The following is a 13,941-nucleotide window of genomic DNA, read 5'->3' on the forward strand; positions in this document are numbered from 1 at the left end:
ATGATCCCGGGGGTCCTGAGATCGGAGCCCCACATTGAGCTCTCTGCTAAGAGGGAAGCCTGCTTCTCCCTCTCCGACTCCCCCTGCTTGTGTTCCCTCTCTTGCTGTGTCTCTCTCTCTCTCTCTCAAATAAGTAAATAAAATCTTGAAAAGAAAAATAAAGAATTTCCAGCAGATTAAGAAATTTTTTTTTTGTTTTTAATCCATTAAAAAAATGCCAAAAGCCTATGCTCTATAAAGGTTAATTAAATGAGAATCTTGGGGGTAGAGAAAAGCAACTCTAAAATTTTAAAGAGTCCTGTGTGATTCTAATGCAGAGCCAGGGTTGGAAATCACTGATTAGTACAACTCACTTGACTTACAGTTGAAAAAACTAAGACCTAGATGGGTAAAATTATTTGCTTGAAATTATGGGCATCTGGTGGAACTTATGAGATTATAGCCTGGGTCTTCTGATTCCTTGTCCAGTGTTCTTTCCACCAAAAGACTAGGAACAGCAGAAAACCAGATAAACTTTTATGCCTTTCTAGACAGTTTCTGTTTTGCTTTCAAAGAAATATTCCATGAATATAATCTGTGTCATTAAACTCTGAACTAATGAGAACAGGATTTGATCCATTCTTTCCTCTGGGGCTTAATATTAAATTTCTCAGTAAACATATTTAACTGCATTATTCAATTATAAGCGTCCTGAGGGCAAGGAAAGGATATTATTCATTTTTATAGACATTGCTACACCCAATGCAATTTCACACACACACACAAACTGTCTGCAATGTATGTTAAGCTGAATTGGGCCCAAGTCACGGAAAAAAATAAATTATGGTATCCTTTTGAGTTCTAACATACAATGTTCAGTGACACTACGAAGATAATATGTTTGCACAGAAATATTATTAAAACCTTTTTGAGTCAAACAGGGTTATAGCTTGAGACTTACAAAAATAACATTCACAATTTTTGTTAATTTTGTACTTTAGTTCATACTATAAAGATAATGAAGACTCAACCCTCGGTGGAAAGTAACATTCAGAAAAACCCTAATCATAGGGGACTCAGGGGCTCGAGGAAAGCAATCAAGGAATTCAGCAGATATGTTTTGAGTAACCTAGGAAATATTTGTCTTTAAAAACTGTGTAAGATAGTTGGAATACACTGGAGATCACATTCCAGCAAAATGGTCATGTCTTTGTCCCTAAACATCAACAAAGGGAACCGGGCAAGAAATCCATACTTTAGGGATCAAGAATGAACCACCAGTGCAAAATTCTTGTGACTGAACTTCCTTTTGCTTTGTCATTTTCCAGTCACTAGGTGTGGAAAAACAGCAGCTAGGGAATTTTTATATTTGACCATTGATTAACTTGTAGTCAATTCCATTCAAAAAAGGATATCTGGGAGCAAATAGATATCCGAAGTTATTTATTGTCCTAGTCTTTGCTATACTATAATAGGTATTAATATCTAAACTCAGGAAAACAAGCTGCAATTACCAGGAAACCACTCACCTTATTTACAAGGGTATATAAGGCTTTGTCTTGTGCACCGTATTTTAGACACTGTCTAATCCAGGTGTGAATAGTCCAATCTCTCAGGTACCAGCAGTTGGGGCTGTGTCGAAATCTAAATAAAGCATAAGAGAGAAAACTGGGGTTAACTCTGAAATGTCAATGCCAAAATGCATCCTCAATCAGGTCCTTCTCATAGATATTTACCAATGTGCAGTCAATGTTACCAAAAATCGTAAAGGTCAACAGTCAATAAAAACAGTCAATAAAACCTCTTAACTATAAAGTATGAAATGCGAAAGAGGAGGCAGAATAATAAATAACAAACACCCTAAATGCTGTATTCCTTACTTAACGCTTCTTGATGCAACATCTTGTTTTAAAATACAAGATTTACAAAAAATGATCTGGGGAAAACACGAACCATGGCATTACACAAATACGTATTTCATTAGAAGAGAGATGTGAGGCTGAAGCTGACACTTTTGAAGTTTGAAACAGATGAAGCACAAATGGAGAAAGGAATACCACAGCATCTCTAGAGGGTTATCAGCTTTGAGTTATACTGATATTTCTAATGGCACTTCAGAGAGATCGGGACACTCTTAACTGAACCAAAAGAAAAACAAAAAAAAGCAGAAAAAAATAAAAACGAAGCACAATTAAACATCCAGGTCATCCAGGATCCACACCCTCCCACTGCCCTCTTCGAAGTTCCATTCTAGCCCATCAGTTTGCCCATCTCCTTTTGTTTCCTGTAGCTGCCCACATGGCTTTAAAAAGCCGAAGTAGCCCAAGCTGAGGTGTGTGTGGCAATGGTACCTACAAAGGAATGGAACTAGAAAGGTATTCTGAGCACTGCTCTTGCCTCAAGTGTGCACACACTGGTGGTACCTGGGGCTGGGGCGACTCCTTTTGCCTGCAGGTCCCTGCCATCCCTGCCACAGACTAAGGGAGAGACAGACGAGATGCTGCTGTGAGGGGGGTGGTTAAAGAGCTTTGTCTTCCTTTTTCTGTTTATCTGTTGTGATTGGGACACATCATCATATGTCATATCATGTCAGGGGAGGTCCCCATCTTTTCTTTAATTGTTCAGGAAGCACATCAATCTCCAGACTCTATAAAAATCAAACTGTTTTCTTAAATAAAAAAGGTAAGACAAAAACTTGGAGCAAAAGGATTTTGTGCCATATCTGAGTTGAGGATACGGCTAATACCAGTGTTTTTTAGAAGCTGGTTATTCAATCTGCCACCTGCTATTTCCTGCCATCTGCTATGGGGATAGTCTCCTGCTGAACAGGTTCTCTGCCAAAGTAAAAGCTGAGAAAAAGAGAGGAAGTGTGAAGTAGTATTTAATTTAGGATATTTATTAGTGCTTTGGTGAGAAATTTGGCAAAAACAAGATCTGAAGATGTTTTACGGATACAGAGTCATGTAACCCTCTTTTGACTTCTGAATATCTTAAATCTTACTGGAAATTATTTCTCACTCTTTCTTTACAGAATTAACCCTTAAAAAGCAGAAAGAGAGATGGGACACCTGGCTGGCTCAGTCAGTGGAGCATGTGACTCTTGATCTTGGGGTCATGTATTTGAGCTCCATGTTGGGGGTAGAGCTTACTGAAAAAAATTTAAAAAGCGATGCGACTTTTTATAAAAAGGACAGAAAGAGAGAAATATGTCAAATTATGTTCTGGGTGAAAATGACCTAGCCAGAGTAAGTCACTGTATAGGTGCCCAAGATACTAGATCTAAGGAGATCTTCTGCATAGAAATGAAACAAAATATATGTTAGTAGTTCGTGCTTTCCCTCACATTTTAAAGTCAACAGTGAGCTATTTGAGTTCCTCTCCTTATTAATCTGAAACATCTGAGATTTAAAGTATAATGGTCAATTGTTTTAATTTTTAAAATTTTAATTTTTAAAGAGAGAATTCAGGAGAATTACCAGGTGTACTGCCTAAATGAGGGTAATGCTGCTTGCTGGCTTGTAAGCCCTTGCTGGGCAAGGAGGGCCATGCTGCTGGCCCAGCACTGACTCCTCAGTGCCTGACACAGTTGGTGGCCCACAGGTTTTCAGCAAATAAAAAAAGAGCTTTGGTCAACAAATGTATAAAATGCTATTACGTGCTGATCCTTTTGCTAACATCTAAGACATATACAAAGAACTGTAAATTCCCTGTTTGGGGCATTTCTAATTTCATTACAAATACGAAGTACACAGACATAGTTCACAACACTACGAGGTAGAACACAGTAAGTGCTAAGGAGACACAGGGCATTGTTAGCTGCTGGGAAATGTACTGGGTAGCAGTGACGGTTAGGTTCCATCCATTTTTTCTTTAAAAACAAACAGAATTAGAAATGCCAATTACTTTCTCTACCCAAGATTATTTTAAACCTAAACCTCATTTTAAAATCTAATCTTCTGCCCTAGGATGTCTCCAGTGACTACAGAACTTGTGACATTTCTTTCTGATAGACTTTAAAACAAGAGCACCATGACCAAATCCAACCAAACAGCCTTTTTATTTAGGCTTTAAAGAAAACAAAGATTAATAGGACCTAGGTTTAGACCTTCAAAGTTCAAATTAAAATTTGTTTAAAGTCGTCGTTAACTGTCTGAGGCTAACGTTCATATGTGAAAGAACAGAACAATTTTATCTTCTCAAAGATCTTGTCTTCTCACACTTGGATTTCTTAGAAGCCTAGAGAGAAAGTTAACTCAAGACTTTACACAAGGATCTCAGAACAGCGGCCTTTGAGAGATTTGTCAACTGACCCTCAGGGGTCTTTAGTTATGTCCACTGTCTCCCTCATCCTGGAACAGAGCTACTTGGTATGATCTCTGCTCTCTAAGACCTAGGAATCCAGAGACACAAACATGTCTAGGACAGGTTCAGCTATGTGAACAAATTAAATCAACTTGGGAATGCGAGGGAATCACTTACACCGATTTTATGGAATATGCTCCCCAAACTGCAGCTCCTGCACTTCCCAAGCAGGCAGCATACGAACTCTTGCCTAAGTCCTTATCGGTGTTAAAAAAGAAATTAGGACACAAACATATGTGTGTTATCTAGCTGTCTAGAACATAAACTCAAGCCATTGAGACAGTAGGGTCCACCCCACTCTGGATGGTGTATTTGAGGACTTGTCTATCAATGACTTTTAAGCAGTTCAAACAGATAAACGTGGGCCCTGCTCAGAATTGCCAGTGGTAATATGATAGGCAGGTAAGTCTCTGGAAAGGGTACTTGTCTGGAACGATTCTATGCACTGCTGGAGGAGCATTCTCCCGTTTAGCCAGGAGAAAGGCAAAGACACGAGAACACAACTAACACATTGATTTTCCAATTTGCCTGCAAACAGACTGGCTTTTGTTCTCGCCTGCTCTGACCACCAGCCTGGCAGATTACAGGCGGCCACTGTCGGGAGTCCCCTCTGTGCCCCGTGCCATCAGCTGTTTGCTCACCTCGACAGAAGCTTTATTATTATCCAGGCCAGCAGGCTGCCAAGCTAGACAAACTGTGTGAGTGTGGAAAAGATAAACAAATGCAACTCAGATCTCCCCAACAATGCCCGTGCTCATGGAGGCCATGGATATTCGGAGTTTCCAGCTTAAAAAATATAAGTAAACTTACAACAATTCTAAGGACATGAGTATTTTCTGGAGTAAGGACATGAGTATTTCCTGGGAAAAAGGACAGAATGAAGACGTGCACTCTCAACCTCTACCTCTAGATCTCAAAGTTGATATCCCAAGGCCAAGGACACTCTGTTCACCGTGCTAAGTGGCATTCCAGGTGAAGACATAACTGGCCTAAGAAGCCAAATCATGGACAATCACATGGCAGGAATTGGGAAGCCTCCTCTCCTCAAAATCAGGCTATATTCAGGACTGCTCAGGGCATTCGCCAGCACCATGGCTCATTCAAGATTAATGTCACCAGGAAGGAAGCAGAGAATCACAGGCTGCAAAACTGACTGGAGGCAGAAGTCTTTGATACCCCAGAGATTTTTGTTACAGGGGAGGAGAGGTTATATTAAAGAAGTCAAGAGTGAAAAGCAAAACACCAGACTGACTGTGATTACACAAAAGGTACTTTACTGTGTGAAAAAGTCACATGGTATATCCTATCTGTAATCAATTTCATCATTTCATTGAAAAAAAATAATAAAGGGGGGAAACAGCTTTTTCTCCACAGGGTTCATCTAAAGGTTACTGCTGAAGGCAAAAGCGAGGATGTTCATCAGCTCTTCAGTACAGCAAGTAAATGTGCTTCCGGCTGGGCAGGGCTGATGCACAGATGCCAGAGCCTGGAGCTCTGCGGCTCCACCATTTCGCTGCAGCACTGGCTCTTCCATATGAATGAGCAAGCTTTCCACAACGTTTATCTGATTATGAGAGCCACCAGCCTTAAACATACACATGCAGTTTCCTCTCCTCCCTAGTGAATTCCGTATCCTGTGGCAACAGGCTTTCCAGATGGAAACCTCAGCTTCTGGGCTGGGTGGGCACACATGGAGGCGAGTGAGGGGCCAGGGTGAAGAGAGGAAAGAAAGAGTGCCAAGAAGAAAATACATCTGGCTCCAAAGCCTGTCGTGTGGACTGGGACTCTTATCAGTGAAGCAAAGTGTGTAATTATTATTATTATTTTTTAAAGATTTTATTTATTTGACAGAAAGAGGGATCACAAGTAGGCAGAGAGGCAGGCAGAGAGAGAGGGGGAAGCAGGCTTTCCGCCAAGCAGAGAGCCGGATGCGGGGCTCGATCCCAGGACCATGGGACCATGACCTGAGTTGAAGGCAGAGGCTTTAACCCACTGAGCCACCCAGGCTCCCCATCAAAGTGTGTAATTATTAAAAGGTCTGAGCACTTCCCTGAACTAGAACCAAAGGGTAAAAGGGTGCCCTGTGACTATTTAAGCCAGAATCTGATTCAATCACTGCTACTGACTTTCTCATTCTAAAAGGATAATTAGTTTCTTTTGCAAACATTCTAAAAGGATAATTAGTTTCTTTTGCAAACTTCTGGAAATTCTGCTTTCATCAATTATTAATTGCACCCCCAAACCCATAAAGAAAATCAAGTTTTGATAATTTTCTAATGACTATTATATTTTTGCCAACTGTTTAAAAAGGGAGTAGGGTCTAATATAGGAACTGATAATAAAGACACAGTATTGTAGACTTTAAATCTCTTCCCTGCTTGAGATCCCAGAGTCTTATTCTTTACAAAGGAACCTTCAGTTAATTTTAACTTTCAGCAAACATGTTCCAAGTGTACACTAAGAAAAGCATCAGGAACAATAATCTGGTCTGAAATGCTCCTCCCTCAAATGGCCAACCAGTTTGGGCTCAACCACTGCCACAGAATTCATTATCTCCCTCACCAAGCAGATAAAAAAAGATTTTTTTTAAAGTTCTAATACTTCACTTTTGTGAAGGACAGGCTTACAGGAACAGGATGTACAAACAGTAAAACTCATACTTTTCAATGTATGGGTCTGTAAGTTTTGACAAACATGTCCAGTTGTGCAATTACCACCACAATCAAGATGGAAGAACAGTTCTGTTACCCCTACAAACTCCCTAATGTCTCCTTTGTCGTTAACCTCTCTACAGTTTGCTGGTCAATTTAAGCCAATTTTATATAGACAATCTCCTCAAGTCTTTTTCTAACCCCACAGTGATTTATGAGTGATTTATGAGAGGAAAGCAAATATGGTAATAAAACTACAATTTCTATCAGTTAGTTTATAATTCATATCCTGCCAATTTCCAAAAAGAATTTGAAAAAATTAAAACCCAGTATGCATAAGACCTTCTGGTATCCTTGTTTGCCATTCTAAAAAGGGTGATAAGTAAGTGGATTTTTGGTAGAGAATAACACAGGCATAGAATTTTGCAAATGTGAAGTGCTAAATAAATGCAGTATAATAACACATTTTTTGAAGTGAAGATGGATAACAGAGGGACTCGTTAGATATCAAAGTCAAAGTCTAAATTTGTCAGACTCGGGGCTTAAAAATGAGGTCATTAGCATTTCACCTGGAAACACAGTGGTATGACATATCAGAAAGTAGGAGAAGTACTCCATTTTCCATGTCCTCTCATGGAATAGGAAGAAAGCAACGACAAGATAATTATGGCCCCCAATTCTTATCTCTTTCCCTTCTCTCTGACCTGGTTATTGTTTTGCCAGATCGGCCTTTCTCAATCTAGGAAACACATTTTTTATTCATGACGTACATACCAAATAGCTACCCTGTGCCACGTGATCTATATTTTTATCCTATTGGTCTAACTCAATTTCCTTGAACTCCAATCTTAAAAATGACATCTCCCTCTTTCTGATGCAGAAAGAACACTTACAGACTGACTATGCTCTGCTGTTCTTTCTCTTAAGGTATTTAAAGGTAAGGAGCCAACCAGAATGACACCAAATGTTCTTTGTCTGAAACCTGGAATGCCATTTTTATTAGCCTCCAAAAGGTGATGCGTATGGATGACAGGAGGATTATTTGTGGGAGAATAGGACAAGAAAATATATTTACAGTGATTGCTGGGTGCTTCCTTGCTTGTGATGGTCCTACAAGCAGAAAATGGCTGTCTTTGTGGCCAACAATTCACCTGCCAGTGAAACTGCACCCAGAAGCACCTGGTGGGGCTCCTCAAGCTACTTTAAAGCTGGACACACAGGTTAGCTTCACTCCTGAGACACCATCACTGGTGGGCAAGGTGAGGCTAAGGGGAGGAAGAGGAAGTTCTTTTAGCAAGGAACAGGAAGTTGAGAAAAACTGGATCTTGGGACCAGTCCTATTTATAAAAGCATATAAAGTTGTGGGAACTGGTTTGGTTTAGGCAGAGATAAGGGAAATATTTTTGGTTTTCGGGAGGAAATCTATGAGCAATAAATGAGCCAGTTTTAAAAAGATGCAAATATTGCCTGATGTCTTCTATAGTTTGGCTAGGAACTTCAGAAAAACTTCTGCAAAATCATGAATAATACAATGACTAAGACAGGAAAATCACATATATTTATTAGTCACTGGCAGGGTGTACATATGAATAGTTCTGAGGAAGTGGAAGGTGAGAAACAAAATGGAGAAAAACAAAGGCACAGAAATTAGAATTTCTAGAGTATTCTTGGCTTAGTAAAGTTGTCAGGATTAAGTCTGCCACAAAAGAAATGAGCAGGCAAAGGCCCCTGGCCCAGGGGATGAAGCACACCAGAAGAAAAGCAGAGAAGAATGAAGCTGATGTTGAGCAGATTTATATGTGTTTTTGTGTGAGGTGATGGATTTCTTCAGGGATATTTCTGAGGGAAGAGAAGCTCAGCACTAATCTGAGTTTCTTAAGAACCAGATTTTCTTTTTAATGAAGAAAAAAAGCACATCCGTGTTTTAAACATTCTGATTCTCTAATATATGGAAAAGTTAAATTCCATAAGATTCTGTTTATATCAAAAGGTAATGTTGGATTTACTGCAGTTATAAACCCAAGTTCACAGCTAGTTTCTATTTCTGTAACTCCGCTGACTTCCCTCTAATGCTTTTAATCTCTTATAAGGTAGGAGAGAACTTTTCTATCCCTTCGTGTCCTATAACAGTAGGTGTCTGATGATTTGGCAACAGTGGCTAGGCCTGCTCAGAATGTATAAATCCCAATAATGTACGTTGAAAACATAAGTATTATTTATAATGAAACAGTAATCCATTTCCAGTTTTGAAATTCATCTTGCCTATAAACAGATGAGGCCAGGAGAAAACGTCACCTCTTTTTGTAGAAAGCTGGAGGAGACTAGAGATGGGAGAAATGTGGAATAATGTGGTCATTCTCAAAAGCTACCTACTCCTTACTTCCTCTGCCTCCTGTTTCCTTCCCATCAAAAAGATCCAAGGATCTTTTTGCAGTATAGTAAGTTCAGGAAAAGATAACCTGAAGGGAGAGGGAAACCACAAATATGAGGACAGAAGACAGAATACATGGGTTCAAAGAACACCCCTAACAAGTTCTAAACCAAGAAACTTAAGACACCTCAAGTGTCTTAAGGAGACTCTGAAAACCATCTAGGCTAAGTAAACTGGGGATAGGGGAAGGAAGAAAGCTGATATACAATTACAGAATCTATAATTTAGTGCTGGTAGAGACCTTCAAAAGTCACTCTGTTCTCTAAACTATTTATTGAGAAGTTACTATTTTTACCAAGCCCTGTACTGAGTGATATGAGATTGTCTGGTACAATTCCTCTATCGATGAAAAATCTTGGTGTCTATTGAGATGAAAAGATTTAGTCTGTAATAGGACCTAAACTAGACTCTTCACTCTTATTATTCCACCAATGCTTCTCAATTATTTTATTTGTAGGACATCTTTTCAAAGCATCTCTGGGGGCACCTGGGTGGCTCAGTCAGTTAAGCAACCGACTCTTCATTTTGGCTCAGGTCATGATCTCAGGTTCCTGGGATCAAGTCCCGTCTCAGGCTCGGTGCTCAGCGTCTGCTTCTCCCTCTCCCTCGTCCCTCCCCCTTCTCATCATCTCTCTCTCTCAAATAAATAAAATCTTTATTTTTAAGGTATTTTTCCAATATTTTATTTATTTATTTGTCAGAAAGAGAGAAAGAGAGAGGGGAAGCAGCCGACAGAGGAAGAAGCAGGCTCCCTGCTGAGCAAGGAGACTGATGTGGGACTCAATGCCAGAGTCCTGGGATCACGACCTGAGCCGAAGGCAGATAATTAACCAACTGAGCCACCCAGGTGTCCCTCAAATAAATGTTTAAAAAAAAAAAAAAAAAAAAAAGGAAATAAAAAGGCATTCCTGCAGTTTGACAAAGGTCTCTAACATACTGAAAAAAATAACATCTTTTAAGAAAAGATGTTATTTATTTGAGACAGAGCATGTGAGCACATGCATGCAAAAGTAGGGACAGGGGCGTGGACAGAGGGACAAGGGGAGAGAGAGAATTTCAAGCAGACTTCCAGCTGAGTGTGGAGCCCAACACAGGGCTTGATCTCATGACCCTGAGATCATGACCTTAGCTGAAATTAAGAGTCAGACACTCAACTGACTGAGACACCCAACTGCCCAAATAACATCTTTTCTAAATTTAGAAGCAGAATTCAGAGAAAAATACTCGAACTGTAAAACAGTTGTGGAACTGCCCTGAACTAGCTGTTTGACTTTGGGAAGTCACTTGATCCTTCAGGATTTAAATTCCTGTAACTGTAAAATGAAGAGGTAGGATTATCTGGATCATGAACTCACATGGCCACAGGGGCCGTTCAGTTAACAGAAATGCACGAAGAACAATGTGAGAAAATAGATGCAAAGCTGCTCATAACGGTCAAGCAAAGTAGCTACTATTTTTACAAACATAAAATATGAGCCAAACAAGATATACTAGAACTGTGGACTGGACCCAGACCTCCTGAAACTCCTTCTGGCTCTCAAGTGTAATGACTCTGTGGAATAATACACTTAATCCACTCATTAAAACGTCAGTCATTTACACATTTCTAACACACCAGAAAAATGGCAGTGATACAAATAAGTGAAAAACAAGGAAAAACAAGCAGTTATTCAGCCCACAGCTGATTCAGCTCTTTTCCACTATCCTCCACTCCCCTACCAGCTAAACATCATTTTATCCAGTTTGGGCAGTCAATATAAATAATTATGGGGGCAGTACAACTTGCAAAGTGACCTCTAAAATTACAAGATGAAATGATAAAACCACTAAAGTTGAACTTAAGGTCCTGAAAGTAGATTTTAGCTAGAGATCAAGTCCTGCAGGAAATAAAATTTTCAGCAATTAACTCCTCCACTAGTATTTTCTACTCTAATGAATACTTATGTTCAGTTTATATCTAGAGTCAGCTGTCCAAAGCAACTTTCCTATACAACACAGAATTGTTTTGTATGTTGCTACTTTCTCCTACTCCTTAAATAAATTCCTGCTAAGCAGTCATAACTACCCAATCAATTCATTCATAACTAGTTTTGGTATCAAACCCCTATGATCTAGTTATTTCTATGGCAGAAACAGTGGAACCCTTTAAAAAAGGGGGAGTGAAAAGGGGATGATGATAGGGATACTAAGTTGTTTGCCAGTTTCTGGAACCATAAAAGGACACAATCAATTTTTATAGCTGAAAAGAAAAGAAATTTGAAAAACTGAGATTTAGACTTGTCAGTGCAACTGGTTTTCAGGAAGCCTAAATTTAACACTTATTTAAAAAAAAAAAAACACCCTTATTTACATATGAAGGTAGAAAAATTAAGGTGACCTTTCCTTTTTCTTGTGCTGTCAAATGGTTAAAATCAGGATGACTACATTTATTAAGCAGGTTCCTTATATAGCTTGGGGAACCCTGCTATATTAAAAACCAACTTAAAAACCAAAAACCATTGGGGCGCCTGGGTGGCTCAGTGGGTTAAGCCGCTGCCTTCGGCTCAGGTCGTGATCTCCGAGTCCTGGGATCGAGCCCCGCGTCGGGCTCTCTGCTCAGCGGGGAGCCTGCTTCCTCCTCTCTCTCTGCCTGCCTCTCTGCCTGCTTGTGATCTCTCTGTCAAATAAATAAATAAAATCTTTAAAAAAGAAAACAAAAAAAACAAAAACCAAAAACCAAAACCTGAGTAATTTAAATTCTACAAACAACATAATATACTAAGAAAATGCCTAAGAATATCCAAATACAAACTTCATTCCATAGGAATGCTATGGGTCTGAGACAACTCCTTTCAATATGATAACCCTAAGAAAGAACGATTACAAATTTTCAACAGCAAAGAGCTAATTCTTTAGTAATACACTAAATACAATGATCTGGGTTCAACTGTTACGGCTGGCAAATCTTCCATAAAACCACCATGCTACAGCTAAACAAAAGCTCTCAGGCTGGCCCAAAAGGAGGGAATGAACAATTTGAAAAACATCTTTATTCCCTGAGAAAATTTTTTTAAAATGTCTGAAAGTGCTGGGAGAGCTGTCTCAATGTGACTGCAGGCAGCTCTCCAAAGTCCCTCTGCTTCTCTAACTATGAGTCATAGGGAGAGGAGAGAGCATCTTGGCAAAGATACAGTCTTTCCTCTTTGGTTCCACCCTCCTGTCCCTTTTATTAAAAAAAAAAAAAAAAAAGCTTTGATAGATAATAGTTAAAGATTCCAGACAGGCTTAACTGAAGAAGTTTGAACACCAGGGAGGCAAAATATCATTGTAGGAGTCTCTATTGTTTGCCATTGTGAGCCACAGACGCAGGGAAGCATCTTCTGCATCCTAAAAAGGGCTGGTCCCATTGATCATGTGTCAGATCATGGCTGTGCTTTGTGGGAGAGGAGAGAGAAATGAACTATGAAAATACCTCCGCTTCCCAAGCTTCAGAAACATCATTAGCTCATATGTTGGACGATTACAGCGAGCTGGAAGGGGCAGGAGCATGTCCTTTATGAGTGCACATGAAGTGGAATTTCAACTGCAGTAGCTGGAGGCCATCCATCTGTACATGGCTGCTACAATGCGTGCAGCCTTCAGTCAACAGACACAATTTTTCCTTCCCTAATTTTACACAAAAAAGCAAGAGAGCTAGTTTTTTGTTGTTGTTTGTTTGTTTTTAATAAAAAGAGAGCAACATTAAGGAAAAGCTGAATGTTGAACTAGAGAGAGAAGAGTTTTACTTGGGGACCTACATGGAGCCACTTATTATAACAGAATGGAGCATTTGGTGTTGGCAAAGCTGTTCTCTTCTGTATGTGCTCATCCACCAACCTACCATGAACCAAGATAGTACGCTGGGCACTAAGTGACAGAGATAAACACACATACTCGTTGGCTTCTGTGACATTAGACTGGGATTATCAAAACACAAATATTTTGTGAGCATCTAAAAATAAGCTTAGGTTAATTCATTACTATCAATGAAAATCATCATTTACTTAACACTGATTATTTCATAACGCCCTGGTACTAAATTTTTAAAAATTGGCTCTCAGAAGAGAAGTGAATCCAACTTTCCTCTCCTCTTCTTAGTATGTCTTTTTCTGTTTGTTTTCTTTGGATATATTTAAGAAATAAAGTATAAAATATTATTGTTAGAGTCTATTTGATATAGCACTTGATGGCATTCTGTCTAGTACTGCTCACTATTTGCTTTATTTAAATATGTTTTGTTCTTAAGACTAAGGTCTACGGCCTTTGAGAGTGCAGAAGTAGGTAAGATACAAGATTTGGCATTAGGTGGACTTCATTTCTACTTTACAACTCCCAGGAAACGGACTCTAAACTTGAGGATGCTAACCTGTAAAATGAGTAAAGTTGTTAACACCTCCTGTGGCACAACTCTGGATTGGTATGAGCATCGAGAAGATGAGACATGTAAACTCCTTAATATAATGGCTAGCACACAGCCCTTTCTGACAGGCTGGACAGTAG

The 13,941-nt window shown here is 39.4% G+C and overlaps 1 protein-coding gene across 2 annotated transcripts in view; it reads right to left on the reverse strand.

Moving 5' to 3' along the window:
• Positions 1-13,941, reverse strand: part of MRPS27 (mitochondrial ribosomal protein S27) — an 88,131-nt gene that overhangs the window by 17,221 nt on the left and 56,969 nt on the right. For both annotated transcript variants that reach the window (XM_047731108.1, XM_047731109.1), the window contains one exon: positions 1,509-1,623. In XM_047731108.1, the coding sequence (XP_047587064.1) occupies positions 1,509-1,623 (115 nt within the window). The remainder of the gene's footprint in view (positions 1-1,508; positions 1,624-13,941) is intronic.

Source organism: Lutra lutra, chromosome 5, assembly GCF_902655055.1.
Source record: "Lutra lutra chromosome 5, mLutLut1.2, whole genome shotgun sequence".
NCBI lineage: Eukaryota > Metazoa > Chordata > Mammalia > Carnivora > Mustelidae > Lutra > Lutra lutra.